The following is a 13,154-nucleotide window of genomic DNA, read 5'->3' as shown; positions in this document are numbered from 1 at the left end:
GTTATTCAAGCTGTTAGGTATTGTGTACTAAAGCAATTTAAGATAACTATGGCTTCTGCAAAGGATTTGAATAGCTGAAATTGTGACTGAACTGCAAGGGTAATTGCATGAAAAGAAAGTTAATCTTTATTTAACTTCCGTAATTTATGAACTCCCTGAATTGAAATCTGTCATAACCCCACTGTTTCAGAAGAAGTGGATTATTTACTTCTGATAATAGTCACATAAATTCATTAACATACTGTCATGAACAGCTGGGTGTTAAAATGTGTTGTGTTTTGGTGGCATAAATAAAAATGTCCAACAAGAAGCTGTGTTTAAAAACAAAACACCAGACGCCTATGGAAGAATAAAAAGCAATGAATGTTTTTAAGATAACGGTACTTGCCTAAATTGGAAACGGGTCTGTTTGCTATTAACAGCAGTTTTATGACAAAAATGTATCTTCCACCAGTATGCAATCTTAGGTTACTGAAACCAGTGTAGCTCCATTGACTTCAAGTGGGATTAAACCAGTGTGAGTGAGATCAGGATCAGGCCTTGGATACATCTTTTGCTAGTCAATGAATTTTGTTCTTCCTTTAGAACATGGCCAGAGAAAAGGTAATGTGGAGAGGAGGATGGTAGCTGGGAAGGGGCTGGGAATATCATATGCTGGAGGCTTTGTCAATCAGGAGGCAAGCAGTTTAAGGTGATGCTGGCAACCCAACCCTTAACAGCTACGAATGCCATATATAGCATACCTGTGGGAGAAAGGTTGAGGAAAAGGTTTGCTTAACAGAAAATATCTGCCTCCTTTCCATTGACAGACAGCAGCTTTAAAGGCATGCAAGGTCCTGTAAGTTTTGACTCTCTGATACCATTTAGCCATCAATGGAAATTATAGGGCCTGATTCTCCACAGCCTGGACCATAGTCCTAGTAATTTTACATTTGTGGAAAAGTGGCATACAAAATGCCACCAATCAGAATCCAATTGGCATGCACTTTGCACAGGGTGTAAATGGACTGGAAAAGGGGGCATTCCAATAGAAAGTCACGAATCGAGCCCATTTCCTTCCTTTATTGTGTTATTAGAGTATGTATAAATCCCACTAGTTCTTAAGCATCTTAACAGTTTTCTAGTCTTTAGCAGTGAAGGTTTATATTCATATCATGGGCCTTCCATGGAAGCTTCTTCTCCATTGCCTCCTAATTGTACAGGGCTGCAAAGGGACCTAGACTCTGCATTTTGCAGCCCTGACATGCATTCTTGATATCCTACTGTGATGTCACACATTTATGCTGTAAGAATAGCCTGTCACGTCTGCTGCTGTGACTCCTGCTCAGCTGGTACCCAAGGGACTTCAGTATCTCCCGCATTGCTCTCTCCATTGCAGAGGAATGGAAAAGAAGTTAAGAGGAGGTGATTTTGAGGATGTTGTGGTTAGATGTTGGTAGCTGTTTGGCTGTGTGTGTGTGTTCACTCTGTGTGCCGCCCCAGCCCTGCACAGATAGCTGGCATGGCAGACCTCGAGCGAACTACCCAATGACCACAAGATCCATTAAGGGATGAATGCACCCAGCCAGGTGTATTGTTGACAAAGCATAGTACTAGTATCTCATGGCATATATATGCCTGTAACAATGGACTAACTCGGTGAACAGTGGGACTTTCTGTTCCTCCCTAAGGCCAGACAAAGACACTCCCTCTGAGATACATCTTTATACCCCAATAAAACAAGTTAGTACTGCCCCTTTGATGTAGTTAGTTACTGCCCTCTTATGTTGCTAGTAGTCACCCATCTTGTACATGTTGGTTTGATCAAAACATCTATTACGTACTATCATCCTGACCTTATCTTTTAGGATGGGTCAGTGTGTTCTTGTTATCCTTGGGTAATGTTTTTGTACCATCCATGATATTGGGATGTTCTGGAACCACTGGATATCAGCATGTGTTTGCATGAGCAATATCAGCCCTGCTCTTGCCAAATTCTGTGAGCAGGTCCTGCCTCATACTAGGCCTCTGATATAAGGGCTTATGTCTCAGGTTCTCTTCCTACTACAGATGTGAGTGTCATTCTGGTTAGGAGAGAAAAGCTTCATCATATACAAAGGTTTGGCAGCACTTCTGAAAGGTGGCCAGACTCTGGATTTGTCTAATCTCCTCTGAAAGTTTCTCATAAAAATAAAGCCACCCAAGTGCTATCTGCAGACTTTTCATTGTGAAATTCAGCTCTGTGCAGGGGCCCACCACAAAGCCCTATGAGCCAATTAGAGTAAATTCCACTTATACCCTCAAAATGGTACTGAAGTGGTGCATAGGCTTTGTACTGATCCACAGCACTAGAGAAAATTGAACACATTGGAGCTTATTTTTTGAAGTAATGGGGGGTGGGACAGTTAGAGGTATTTTGCTTTGTTTACATATTTGTCTCTCTTCTGTAAATATTGTTTTTGTACTGATGGCACCAAAATATTCATCTTGTTTTCCTTCAGTCAATTTGCTGAGACACGCTATTTTTAATTAAATTAATTCTCAGAATGTTTGCCGGGCACCCGAAGTATCTTGTGGGATTTTGTGTTCATGCTCTTCAATGAGCTAATGCACCAGAACTGGCATCTATCTCCCTGTATGTGAATGAATAACGCAGCTTTTCTTATTTTAGGTTCACAAGTTAAGGGTTTTACATCATTGCGGTTCCTGACTGAGCCTTCAGATGCTGTCACCATGCGCGGAAGTAATGTGCTGCTGAATTGCACAGTGGAGTCTGATCAAGGAATTCCTGTCATCAAGTGGAAGAAAGATTCAGTCTTCTTAAACCTGGCAGTGGATGAAAGGAGACAGCAGATGGCCAATGGTTCCCTCTTGATACAAAGCATAGTCCATTCCAGACACCATAAGCCAGATGAGGGTCTCTACCAGTGTGAGGCCTCTTTAGAAGGAATTGGGGCTATCATCAGTCGGACAGCTAAAGTCACGGTAGCAGGTAGGAATAACTCTTCTGTCCTTTGAACTGCTGGAAACATTGTCTTGTGAGAACAATTTTAAAGAAGCATTAAAACACAAGGAAACATTCTTCAGGCAGAAATGTGTGGTTTGGTTCTCGCCCCCCCCCCAAAATAATAAAATAAAGGCAGACATGACATTCTAATCAGCTCATTGTTGCTGTGAGATATTTGCTGCATATTTATTGTCTTCAAAACAAGAAAAAATCTTTGAAGTTGGAAATTAACTGCTTTTTAAGTTAATTCAGCCTTAGAAAAAGTAAAATGCTGAACTTCTGTGGGATGTAAAATGTGCATATTTGTTTTTAGTTGTCTTTTTTTCCCTCACTGACAAGCATCCATTATACAACTTATTGGAATTTGTAACCTTAATGTCTGTAGCTCTTTTTTGAAATACCTGGAGGAAGTAAATATGGTGGTGAGAACAAGATATTGCTCATCAAGAGACCTGGATTTGGTTGTGGCTCTAGTACCGAGTTTCTATATGATAGCCATTTAGGCCTAAATTATTACAGGTGGCCACATAATTTTGGATGCTGCTACTGTTTGGGGGCCTGAGCTGGTGCTCCTAGATATGATTTTCAAAGTGCTGAGCATCCATAATGCCACTGAAGACACAAGGGATTGGTAGCCTTTGTAATGCTTTATGTGTGTCAAAAATGTCATCACCTCAAGTTAGTGGGCATTTAAAAGGATAGGCAATGGCCTATCCAGGTCTGTTTCCCCATTTGTATAATGGGAATAACTGTACTCCGCTTCACAGGGTGGCGTGAGGCCTTAATTAGCTAATCATTGCAAACTGCTTTGGAGATCCTTGAATGAACGGTTAAAGAATGAAGTGTTGTTTAATATTAGTATCCATGGTATCTAGCTTTTAGCCTATTTCTGTAGGATCATTGTAAACCATTATTAAAATATTTCACAGGGCAGTAGGTTTTCTTTTGGTCTGGAGCAGTGTGTTACTATATCTGGCTCTGACTGAAATAATGTTTTGGCTGCCTAGAATGCCCAGAACTTGAACTGGACTTCCTTCAAGTACATATCCAGACCTGGGCTATAGTCCCCTATCCACTTTATTTTCTATGGGAGACTTGCAGGCACAGGATCCTTGGTCTTACGTTGGTTGAAAGAAGCCAAGTCTCTAATCAGACAGACTAAATCTCCTTGGGAGTCTAGATAAGTATTTTTTACAGTTATGCTAAGAATCAGAGTTGATGGTACTTGAAGCGCAGAAGAGCTGGAAGGGTCCTCTGTTAACAGAGTTATTCTTTGAGCCATGTGAAAGGAATCTTTTCTTGAAGAAGAAAAATAAATTTGTAGCCACTCTTGTTCCAAAGATAGACCTAGAAAATGCAACTTGATTGCTAGACTTGAACGTAGATGGGATCCATTCCTTCAGCAGCAGATTGGGGGAGATGGGCTAAAAATTCCTCATTGAGTAATGCCCCTATGGGTGATCCATGTCAGGTGCACCTATGCATCTTGAGTCCTTGATCAGAGATTTCCTGTTTGCGGTGTCTGTTTCACCTGCCTATATGTCCTATACAGCCTTGTGCCGTGCACTGAGGCTACATACGGCTGCCATGGTCGATCTGCCCTCAGTTCCCGTTCAACCATCTCGGCCTAAGACAGAGCCCTAGCATGTCTGCCTTTAGAGTGCCTAAGCTAACTTTTTCTTTAGTGTTAGCTGGTTTTAGATAGTTGTCATGTAGTTAGTAGATAAGTAGTGTGAGGATTAACTTAGGCTCTCTGAAGTGAGGGAGAGAATCATTCTCTCCTGACAGGGCAGGCCCAACTCTCCAGATTCAAACATTGCTCTCTTGTCGGAAGCCTATCCCAGTCAATGATGGCCACTATAAGTGAGGTCCGCTGCCTGAGAGTGTCATGATGTCTCCCAGAAGTGTAACTTTTGCCTGGCTCGTAAATCAGAGCAAGGAAGACCTGTGAGGTCAAGCTGCTGCTGGAGTGCTCCTTTGACCCACTTCAGAATCAGGTCAGAAGACCTCCACAGAAAATCTGTCTTTGGGCAGATCAAGTTCCCCTTTGACCTCAGCACAGATCTCCCCTAAGAGGGGCAAAACTCTTGAGGTCTCAGTGAAGGGTCCCAAAAGAGAAGTGCTGACCGTTATCATAAGGAACCTGCTCCCAAGAGACTCCCCCATCCCCTGCTGAGTCCACGGTATCAGAAGCCTCAACCTCTCAGTTCAGCAGTGTAGAGGCAAAAGACTCCTCCTCCAGTACTGGTGGGTCTGGAAAATCCCAGAACTCTTCCCCATCTCACAGAAAATACCTATGCTTTACTGTAGGCCAGGACTCTTTTTAATACAGAGGGCTTCCATCTGCCTTTCCTTGTTCCCAAGGGTGTCCTCAAAGGTCCTAGAGGGCAATTTTAGTCTTTCTGTGCCTCAACAACTGAGGCTGCTCAAGGATCAAGCCTTACGAAGCTGAACTGTCATTCATCCTGTTGGCCCACTCTCTTTTCCAGGATAGGTATTCAGTTCAATGTAAGGAAATCCACACTGACCCCCCATGTACAGAGAATACAGTTCATAGAGGTATATTTTGATTCAAATGACAAGCCCGGGCAGATCTTTCCATTGACTGATTCTTAACTTTCTCAGATCAAGACAGGACCATTCAAGGGAATCCATGACCCTCAGTTAGAAACTATCCGCAGCTCCTGGTCATATGCAACTTGCACCTTTGTGACTGATTATGCAAGACTATGCCCCCATTGCTGGACTGGCTCGAGTGGTCTATTCACCCTCTAGAGACAATTTGGACAAGCAAGTATGGTCCAGCGTCATGTAAAGAACTCCTTAGGCCTGAGGAAAATCAAATCATGTCGGTGCAAGGGATTCCTTTTGTTTACCCAACCCCAATGGTAACCATGACAACAGATGTTTCTCTCTTGGATGAGGAGCCTCAATACCCTCAACGGCCCAGGAGGGATGGTCACCTCAGGAAATGGTCTCCACATTAACTTTTGAAACTCAGGGCAGCCAGGAATGCTTGCCTTCATTTCTGACCCCTCATCAAAGGAAAATTCATCAGAAAATCAATGACTGACAATGTAGCCTGTATGTTCTATATCAACAAGTAAGGGGGAGCAAATTGCCCTCCCTGTGCGCCAAAGCAATGCAATTGGTGGAACTGGTATGTAGCATCAGATCCAAATTTCAGCTTTTTAACCTCCCTGGAGTTGATAACATCACAGCTGATACCTCAGCAGGTGTTTCTCCCAGGCTACGAAGGGAAACTGGACCTCTCAAATTCTCCATCATATATTGCAAAATTGGGGTCTCCTAGAGGTAGATCTCTTCATTGCCTCCAAGAACAAAAAGTGTCATCTGCTTTGCTCAAGAGGAGGGCTAGGCTCTCTCTCTCTGGAAGATGTCTTTCTCTGATCTTGGATGAAGGGAATGGTCTGTGCATTTCCCCCAACACCACTAATACCAAGATATCACACATGCCAAGCCTGGGATTATCTTTATAGTACCAACCTGATTGAGACAAGCTTGGTATCTTTACCATGCTTCACCCGTGTGTTTACCTGACCATCAAACTTATGATAGTTTCTCCCTCTCCTCTACCAAGTTGTGGATTGTTACTTCACACCCAACCTAGGGAACCTCCACCTCTAGTGCATGGTTTCTTGATGGTTTGCAGGAGTAGACTCTATCTAGTCTGTGAAAGTAGAATAGGTGATATTGAATAGTGGAAAGAAGTCCATCCAAATTAGTTACCTGCAGAACTGGATGAGATTTAACCATTGGTGTCAATGCTACAGACTTCTGTCTGAATCCTCATTGCTGTCAGCCATCCTGGACTATCTGTTGGACTTGAAGAAACCAGGGTTTATCAGTTAGCCCGATTAAGGTTTACTTCGGTACAATATTAGTGTTTCATCCTCCAGTAGAAGGATTTTTTATGTTTGCTTTAGATTTACTAAGGGCTTGGGGAAACTCTACCCCCAAATTAGGTACCCCACTCAGATTTGAAACCTCAACCTCATACTTAAATGTCTCACAAGACCTCCATTTGAACCAATGGCAATCTGTTCTTTGCTTCACTTATGCATGAAGATGGCATTTTTAGTAGCTATGACGTCAGTCTGTGGAGTCAGAGAAATTGGGGCCTTAATGGCAGATCCACCCTTTACAATGTTCAAGGATGAGGTCTCTTTATGCCCACACCCTAAATTCTTACCTAAGAAGTATCACTTTTCTTGTTTAACCAGTCCATTGATCTACTTGTGTTTTTTTTCCCCCCAAAATTACACAAGTCTCAACAGGAAAGTTTGCTTTCATATCATTGGGTATTAGATGAGGTTTGCCTTCTATCTAGAAAGGACGATGCAATTTTGGAAGTCACCTAGACTGAGTCCACAATCTCTGCCCAGAGACTGTCATGATAGATGTCTGGGTGTATTGTTACTTGTTACAGTGCAACTGGTGTTCTACTACCATCCCCGAAAGGATAATAGCACATTCTAACCAAATAAAAATCAATGTCCATGGCATTACTCAGAAACATTCTAGTTTCCGAGATGTGTAAGGCCAATACATGGTCTTCAGGACATACATTTTCTAACACTATGCCTTGATCCAGTTCAGTTGTGGTTCTTGGTAATGTGGTTCTATCTTCGGTTCTGGACTCAATTCCAAAGCTCTTTTCTCTGTGGGATACTACTTGGGAGTCACCTGAAGTGGAGCACCCTTAGGGATATTACTTGAAGAAGAAGGAGAGGTTACTCACACTGTGTGGAAACTGTGGTTCTTCAAGATTTGTGCCCTATTGGTGCTCCATACTTGCCCTCCTTCCCCTCTGCTTCAGACTTTTCTCTATAGAACATCTGGCTGGAGAAGGTGGTCCAGCTGTGCAGCCCTATATAACCTCCATGCCTGGCACAAGGATGCATAGGATGCAAGTGCAGGCTGAATGGACACTGCTAATGGGAAGTCTCTGATCAAAGGCTTGAGAGGCACATGAACACCTGAGTGGAGCACTATAGGAACACACCTCTTGAAGAACCACAATTACTTCACAAGGTGAGTAATCTCTTCTTCCTGCACTGCCCCACAATAAAGAAGTGCACACCCTCTTCTTTATAAAATAATCAGGTAAGTTTAGGGGTATGCCAGAGAATCCACAGCCCAGCCCTATGCACAGTGGTGTGATAACAATCGACAGGAATCAGTTTCACCTGAGGAATGGTGAAGAAAAGGTAGACTTTGCCTGTTAAGATTTCCATCCCTCTCTGAGGCTGGGAATGGGCTGTTTGCAGGTCACACAGCCGGCTGCCACTCTGTGGGTATGGCTACTGTTTCTGGGACAGCCGATGCAAAGGGAATTTCTCCTTCCAGTGCCTCCTGAGATCCAATGCTCTGTTCTTCCTGCACATACTTCCCTTCCTGACAGCTCCACCACCAACAGAGGAGGAAAGGGGGAAGGGCCAAGCTATTACACCCATGAGTGAGAATCCAAGAGCTTTTGAGCCTGTCTCTCTCCCCACCACTTGTCTGCTTGCCCAGTGGCAGCCCAGAGTCTGAAGAGTAAATAGTGGGATGGAGCCTGGAACCCTGCTATCCTCAGCCAGTCCCTCCAATGACCAGGGAAAGTTCAAGTCTTTTCCAACATATGGAAAGGAGCCTGTTTCCCTTCTCCACCAGTTAGCAGAGACCCACTTCAATACCCACTTCAATACTACCAGCAACAGGAGACCTTCTCCTCATCTTTTAACTCCTATGACCCCTTCTGCCATCTAGGGCAGTGGTTCTCAACCAGGGGTACATGTACCTCAGTGGGTATACAGAGGTCTTCCAGGGGGTACATCAATTCATCTAGGTATTTGCCTAGTTTTACAACAGGCTACCTAAAAAGCACTAATGAAGTCAGCACTAACTAAAATTTGAAGTCAGTACTAACTAAATCAGACAATGACTTGTTTATACTGCTCTATATACTATACACTGAAATGTGAATGCAATATTTATATTCCAATTGATTTATGTTATAATTATACAGTAAAAATGAGAAAGTAAGCAATTTTTCAGTAATAATGCAATTTTGCATTTTTATGCCTGATTTTGTAAGCAAGTCATTTTTAAATGAGGTGAAACTTGAGTGTACGCAAGACAAATCAGATTCCTGAAAGGGTACAGTAGTCTGGAAAGGTTGAGAGCCACTGGTCTAGGGGACACTCACTCTCCAACCTGACCACTATACTAGTCAGTGTAGACTCACTCACCCACACTACCTGGAGAAATCCACTTTCCTGCTGACTCCTCATACCAGTCATGTGGGCCCTCCACATCATCCTGGGAGAGCTACCCCACAACCTAATATCCTTAGGCAATGGGAGACCTACTTCCTCTATTTGATTCCTATACCATGTGGAGTAGACCCCTCATAGTCAGACAAAACTTCCCACCTCAAGAACCAACGGCGTACATCCCCAACCTACCAGAAAACACCCATTCCACCATCAGAGGGGACCCACTCTCTACCTGACCAACCACCCACAAGCCAGAGGCTCCAGGACAGCTGCCTGCTACAATCACCTCTGTTTTGAGGAACAGCTGCCTAAGAGGGGAGCCTCTGAGATGCTGTTTGGCTTTGGTTGGACTTTCGCTGATTACTAATTTAAGTAAATGCACCTGTCTCTACTGTTCCCTGTCAACTTATTCATGGGTAGTGTGTTGCCTAAATCCCTGACTGTGAGATCTCTGGGGCAGGGATTGTCCTTGTGGTGTTTGTACAGTGATGAGGCCAAAGCCCTGATTGAGGTCCCTAGATGCTATTATTAAAAAAGGAAGAAAGAAATGCAGGGGAGAGGGAAGCATGGCATGTTAAAGAGACTGATTGGTGTGAGTGAGAGTGAAAGCACTGATGCAGCTGTTTGGTGGGGGAAAAGTGTAGAATTGTTACATTTTGTGGGATAGAGGATAAGTACGTGGGGTTATTTGAGGTGTGGGAAGAGTATTTTGGTGATGGAAGGTCAGATGAACTCATACAGGAGCTGGAAAATATTCAAAGAAGTCTCTGTTAAAATTTTGGCAGCACGCTGCTGACTGAAGACACAGGCAAATGGAAGATAGGACAGGGTAGGGAAGAAGGGTAAGAGGAGAAATAAAGGTCTAACATTACAGAATGTTGCAATAATTATTGCATAAAGCTGCTTTTGCAGGGCTGTGTTGTGCAAGGTACTTTAAGCTGTCCAAAGTAACAGAAGATCAACTCAGATTGTTATATAAAATTATTTGGAAAAAAGTACAGAAGGGTGACAGACTGAATTAACACCTTGACCTCTATGTGCATTTAATTAACATGGCAGATATCAAGGATGCAGGAGAAGCGCTGGATAGATCTTAGGTTAATATATCAGTTGAGGTTTGAACGTCTGTGTTCAGTTATGATACCATAGGCATGCTTGCTATACAGATCCATTTGCACAGCCTTAAGCTTTCATCGAAATAGAAATGATGACGTCATATTACAATGGAATTGCCTGATGTGGGTTATATGCTTTCATGTTGCCAACAGTGTATATCCCCACTCTATGTGCTTTCTTGTTTCTATGGCAAAAAGAAAAAAAATCATTCTTTCAAGATATTAAAGTAAATGGCCTGAGTTTTAATATTCTATGCAGGACTTGGGAAAGGATTCAGTCACTGAGTTACAATCTAATCTTAGATTGTATCATGTGGAGGCAATAGGGCTGTTCACAGCATTTTAAACACTCACTGTGCTGTTTGGCAACATAACATACATCAGCGTTATGTCTTTGGAGATTAAGATTGCCAAACTACTGCTATGCACGGGGGCATATATCTTTCTTGCAATAAAGACTATACACCTGATTTCATCTCATTTTTAAAGCATTAACAGTCAGTAAACCAGTCACCACTAAAAGGTAACAGTCAACTTTGCTGAGAACAAACTGCTCAGGAGTATTGAAAGTATATTGCTCTTTTCAAGCCCTTTCCCCCTTCTATTTTCACTTCTTAAAGTGCTATTTGATGAAGAAAATGTGTCAAATGAAAGCTGTCTGTAATCAGTTAAGAAATTTTATGCATGGAACCTTCTATGTACCACAAATCGTGTTTTCCAGGAACTTCTCAAGGGCTCTTGAGGCCTTGACACTCACCAATTGTAAAAGTGTTCTTGGCTGAAGTGGGGATGAGAGCAGTGAAGAGAAACTAAGAGCTGCCTCCTAGTCTAACATCTTATTAAAAGTCCCAATTTAACAGGCTACTGATTATTGGTATTTCTAGTAATGGGTAGGTCTTCAGATATAGACATTACATTGAGCAATTTGATTTCTATTCATATACCATTCTTGGATCAGTGATCCAAAGTCTCTGGCTTTAACGCTAGCCTAACCAACCTAAAACCTTGCTCTTTTATTGAGGGGGTTGAGGGAAGAGCCTATTGGTCTGAATGCAGCAATTGGCTTTTGAATGAGGCTACCAACTAGATTAATCTGAGAGGGGTAAACTTTTCCATTCAGATGTAATGGGACATTTACCTCCTGAGCACCTCCAAGCTGCTGGATGTGGACCACAGCCCTTTACACGTCCCTGGTGCCACCTGTGGGATGCTGACTGACCTTGATGGGTCTTGAGCAGCTTAAGCCTCTAGTCAAATTATAAAGTCAGAATGAACCCCTTCCAGGGTATTAAAGACCCTAGCAAATAAAAGTCTCTTTGTCCTTGCTAGGGTCTTCAGACCAGCTCTGGGCCCTTTAAATTCAGCCCTTTGTTCTGGCTTCCAAATAAGCTCTGCCACCTTTTTGGGTTTATGCCACTTTGCCTGCAGTGGCAGAGGAGCCCAGTCCAGCCCACTGCTTCGAGTTAAACCCAAGGACCCTATAAACAGCACCCATCTCCTGCTTGATTCAATAGTTGCTGCTGCTTCTCTGGGCCTCTTCCATTCTAGCATCACCCTTACCTCAGATTCTTCGTCTCTTTCTCTCCCAAACCCAGCAATTCAAAATTCAATCAGGAAAAAAGCAAAAAAAACACCCCCCCCTTGCTATCTCTCAAACTCCTTTGGCCAGACAGGAGCATCTTTCCTTGCCCCTTTTGTCCCAGCAAAGAACTGACCTGCAAAGGCCCTGCAGCTCTTTTTAGCTGAGCCTTCTGGGCTCTGATGGGCTGCTTCCCTGAAGCCTCTCTAGGCAGACCTGGAGGATCCACCTTCGTTGCTCCTTTCCTGTCACTTTGCCAGAATGGGATGTACTAGGATGCCGGGATTTTCAACAGTGTCCACAAAGGCCTCGTATACCTTCTTACAACAGGGCATGCTTTTTTCTTGTAATGGTGAAAAATAAGGTAGGATAGGTTATACAGATTTGTTAATTAGACTGAGGAAGGAAGGGCAGGAATCTGAGGGTCAAACTATGGTTCCAAACTAGACAGTTTCTGAACTAGTTGGCCCCAGTATTCTTATTTTGTTAAAAGACAAGCCAAAAGATTAGATTGCACAGAATTCCTGCACTTCAGCTTCATGCTTCTTGAGCACTCTGCATGATTGTCATGCCAAAAAAATTGATTACGTTGTTTGTCGTGGCAAATTATGACTAAAGCGATAACTGTTGAAAATCATTTCTGAACACATTCTGCCATCTCGCTCACCTTGAGTAATATCTTACTGTATTCCCGTTCATTCAGTTCCAACTGCAATCAATTGGGCTATTCATGCAGTCCAAAGTGTTTTGCCTAAAACATTGCTGGTTCAATGAACTTTAGCAAATCCGAGACAGGGTTCCAGGGAATCCTGCCTGGATTTATGGTGGGCAGCTGGGACCCCAGTGCTCCCCAGAGTCCATGGTTGTGGGGCATACATTCCTGGGAACTGTTCCACATTGTAATTTCTCTAACAGCATTCCCAAATTCAGAATAATACAAAGCTAGTGAATAGGATCATGACTGAACCTGAGATGAAAATCTTATAGATGTGAAAAAAGAGAAATCTGAATCCCAGTTCAAAGCTCTCCAACAGGGAGAGAAATTTTCCTAATTTTTAAAACTTTTAAACCCACTAATAATTTTAAAAGAACTATTTATGTGTGGCACAGCATGTTTAATTAACAAGTCAGAAGACTAAGGGGCATTACTATTTACAAGAATTTTAGGGTGCTAATAAATTAAGGTTAAAAAT

At 42.8% G+C, this 13,154-nt stretch overlaps 1 protein-coding gene across 1 annotated transcript in view; it reads left to right on the top strand.

Annotated features, from left to right (window-relative positions):
- Positions 1-13,154, top strand: part of DCC (DCC netrin 1 receptor) — a 939,470-nt gene that overhangs the window by 328,575 nt on the left and 597,741 nt on the right. The window contains 1 exon segment of the mRNA XM_030567485.1: positions 2,651-2,971. Within this exon segment, the coding sequence (XP_030423345.1) occupies positions 2,651-2,971 (321 nt within the window).

Source organism: Gopherus evgoodei, chromosome 6, assembly GCF_007399415.2.
Source record: "Gopherus evgoodei ecotype Sinaloan lineage chromosome 6, rGopEvg1_v1.p, whole genome shotgun sequence".
NCBI classification, from domain to species: domain Eukaryota; kingdom Metazoa; phylum Chordata; order Testudines; family Testudinidae; genus Gopherus; species Gopherus evgoodei.
Note: the sequence above shows the minus strand (reverse complement) of the source record. Positions and strands in the feature narration are given on the sequence as shown.